The 3,256-nt window shown below is 37.3% G+C and overlaps 1 protein-coding gene across 1 annotated transcript; it reads right to left on the bottom strand.

Moving 5' to 3' along the window:
* On the bottom strand, positions 351 to 2,575 carry LOC107615043 (subtilisin-like protease SBT4.9). Its single transcript, XM_016317164.2, has one exon. It carries the CDS (start codon positions 2,544 to 2,546, stop codon positions 351 to 353), a length of 2,196 nt encoding a protein of 731 aa, XP_016172650.1. The 5' UTR covers positions 2,547 to 2,575.

Here is a 3,256-nt window from a genome sequence, read left to right as displayed (position 1 = left end):
CAAAAATACTTATGGTATTGTATGATTCAGATATTGCCCCTTGGTGATTCATTTCAGCAGCTGCCATTTTATAGATTTTTGGCTTGAGTCCGTTTTGTGGTTTGTTGGAGTGAATCTCGACTTAGGCCGAGATTCTTGGGAGGTTATTGTTGACGTGATGAGCCATTGCTTATCTGCTTCTAGTGGTCTGACGTGGCCGAAATATAGGGTGTGTATTATGATTTTGTAGGGTGCAGTACATATGGAATATCACGTTCCACTAAATGCAGCGGAATACGAGAACCGCTTCCAAAATTATAACATCACATGAAAATTAAATAATCATATTTTATTGCATGTCACATTATAATTTACAGCAATGAGACATTTATAACAATTGGGCTTCGAACATGATAGGTCCCATCTGACCATACCATTGATGAGATTACCGCAGTTTCATTTGGTATCATACCAATGACATTCACTACAAATGATTTTTTCTCGTTTAATGCTTTGAAGGATAAAACCCATGGTGTCACCGTGATGTTAACTTCTGGTTTCGGTGTGATTCTTACCCTGTAACTCGAGTTGGCTAAACCAACATTTGTAACTATTCTACTAAAACTGATGTTAATATGCACCCTGGGTTCAACCAGAACTGTAAGAGCTGGATAATTTAAATTTCTTACCAAAGATTTATCTGCAGCTCCCTTGCACGGATTCAATTCTCCAGATATCAATTTGATTTTGCGATTATCATATCCTAAGTTACACAGCATTTGCACATAATCTCCCTTGTTAATGTCATAAACTAGTCCAGGATTGATTGCTAGAATTGGATTGGCTTGTCCAGATCCATATGCATATTCTCCCACATCATATGTCAGATTCGTAATCATCGGTTTTGCTGACGTCATAATAGCAGATTTAATTGCCGCAGGTGACCAATCAGGGTGAAAACTTTTCACATACGCGGCTATTCCAGAAACATGAGGACAAGACATTGAAGTTCCACTTAGAATAGTGTAATGCACAGATCTATTATCCGTACTAGGATCTTCTGTTGGTGAACCAATTGGCGAATAAGCAGCCAAAATATTAACCCCTGGGGCACTTATATCAGGTTTCAAGATCTCTGAAATTATAGCGTTTGGTCCACGGCCAGAAAATGCTGCGGGTCTAGGAGCACTCTGATCTTGACCGCTCTCACTCTTGAGAATCTCAGCTTTTGGATCTTTTGTTGAGTTTGTGTATAATTTAACAATGTCATAATCTTTTGGCAGCAATGACACCGAAGGCATTATAGTGACATAACCTAGGTTAAGATCATCAAGATCTAATTTTGCAATTGTACCAACTGCGCCAGCAGATTTGGGTTCAGCTTCCGCATGATTGTCACATAAAACTATCTTTCCTTTCACTAATTTTTTATCCAAGCATCCACATATATCCGCGTATTCTTTTTCACACTCACTTGAATTGCCGTTGCTCAAAGCAATAGGAACTCTTCTTCCGTTTGACTCGAAAGAATTAACCGACCTCCCGGTTAACACTTTTCCATTTCCAAGAATGACCTTGTCAACGATTTGCCGATCTATGGTGCTTGCTGCGACGGTTATCAACCATGGCGCAACGCTTGCTACAGTGCCAGGATAAGGACCAGCATTTCCAGCGGATTGGACTACAGGTACTCCTTTGGCCATTGCATGAAATGAGCCGATGGCAACTGAATCTGTTTCAAGGTTCAATGCGGCAGCAGCCCCAAATGAAACAGAGATGACGTCAACTCCGTCAGCAATTGCGTCATCAAAGGCAGCTAAGATGCCGTGGTCTGCACAGCCTACAGAGCTGCATACTTTGTAAGCAGCGATTCTTGAAGAAGGAACTGCTCCTCTCGCTGTGCCTTCTGCAATGCCGTAAAAGCTGGCATTGTCAACGATGTTTCCGGCTGCTATTGATGCTGTGTGGCTTCCATGGCCATCATTGTCTCTTGCAGAGTCCTCTGTGTAGAATCTTGCTCCGATCAACTTCTTGTTGCATGTGAAGTTCTTGCCACCTGCACATGTACCTTTCCACTTTTTTGGAACAGGGTCTGTGATACATTTGTCGCTGAAGCTTTCCGATTCGGGCCAAACCCCGGTGTCGAAGAGTCCGACAACGAGATTAGTTTCTACTGTTTGATGTCCTTTTGGAGCCTTTGGAAGTCCCAAGAAATCCCAAGATCTTGTTGTTTGGGTTTGGAGAGTCTTGCTTGGGAAAACTGAAACAACACCTTCCATTTCGGTTAACTTTGCCGCTTGCTGATTCGTGAGCATGGCAGCAAAACCGTTAAAGCTCCTCTTGTAGCTATGGACTAAGGATTTTGTTGGGTTGCTACCATCAAGAACTTGTTGCAGCATATTAAGGTGGTGAAAGGTGGGAGAATAAGAAGTTTTTGTTTCAGGTAATGAGCCCAAATAAACAATATGAATTTTCGGATTATTACCATCATTAGCATCACAAATAAAAAGTGTGAATGCTAGAGTGATCACCAGTACACTGCACCCAACATAATTAAGCTTCTCCATTGTTTTCAAATGTTGACAGGAATTAGATATTGTAATAAATACTTTGACTCTAATTATCTACATATATAAGAGCAACTCCAACGGTAATAAGGGCCGTTTTGGAGGTATCAAAATAACTTTTTTAAGTTTTTAATTAATGAAAAGAAATAGTATTAATGTTGGTGTAATTTTTAAAATTAAATTGTAACTTTTTAAGAAGTTTTTTTTTTTTTTTACCAAAGATAGGAGACTCGAACCCGCAACCTCTTAATTGAGTACGGAGAGACTATGTCATTTGAGCTATTACTCATTTTCTTTTTAAGAAGCTATTTAGAAACTTATAAAAAAATTAAAAAAATGACTTCTTTTATAATATTATTATTTTTTTATCATATTTTTATAAAATAAATATTTTTAGAATTAAAAATTCAAATATAAAATAACTTATTTATAAACTACTTTTAATATATATATTTATTATTTAAGTTATTTTTTTAAAAAAAAAGTTTAATTAAAATCTTTATCTAAATTGGGGCTAAATGGGGCTTTATTCTCACACATGGGAACAAAAAAGTCACTAGAATGAAAAGGGAAAAGAGTCTCTTCACAAGGACGTACGATGAGAGTCTCTTTAGAGAAAAAACTTTTAACAACTAATAATTTCTTGACACGTGGTAAATTATTAAAAAAATAAAAAATATTATATATATTACATTACATATATATTTAAT

Source organism: Arachis ipaensis, chromosome B09 (assembly GCF_000816755.2).
Source record: "Arachis ipaensis cultivar K30076 chromosome B09, Araip1.1, whole genome shotgun sequence".
NCBI classification, from domain to species: Eukaryota; Viridiplantae; Streptophyta; class Magnoliopsida; order Fabales; family Fabaceae; genus Arachis; species Arachis ipaensis.
This window is presented reverse-complemented; position numbering and strand designations above follow the sequence as displayed.

Bases quoted from the DNA above. Each gene is read 5' to 3' on its own strand.
- LOC107615043 (XM_016317164.2), bottom strand. From the start codon at position 2,546: ATGGAGAAGCTTAATTATGTTGGGTGCAGTGTACTGGTGATCACTCTA.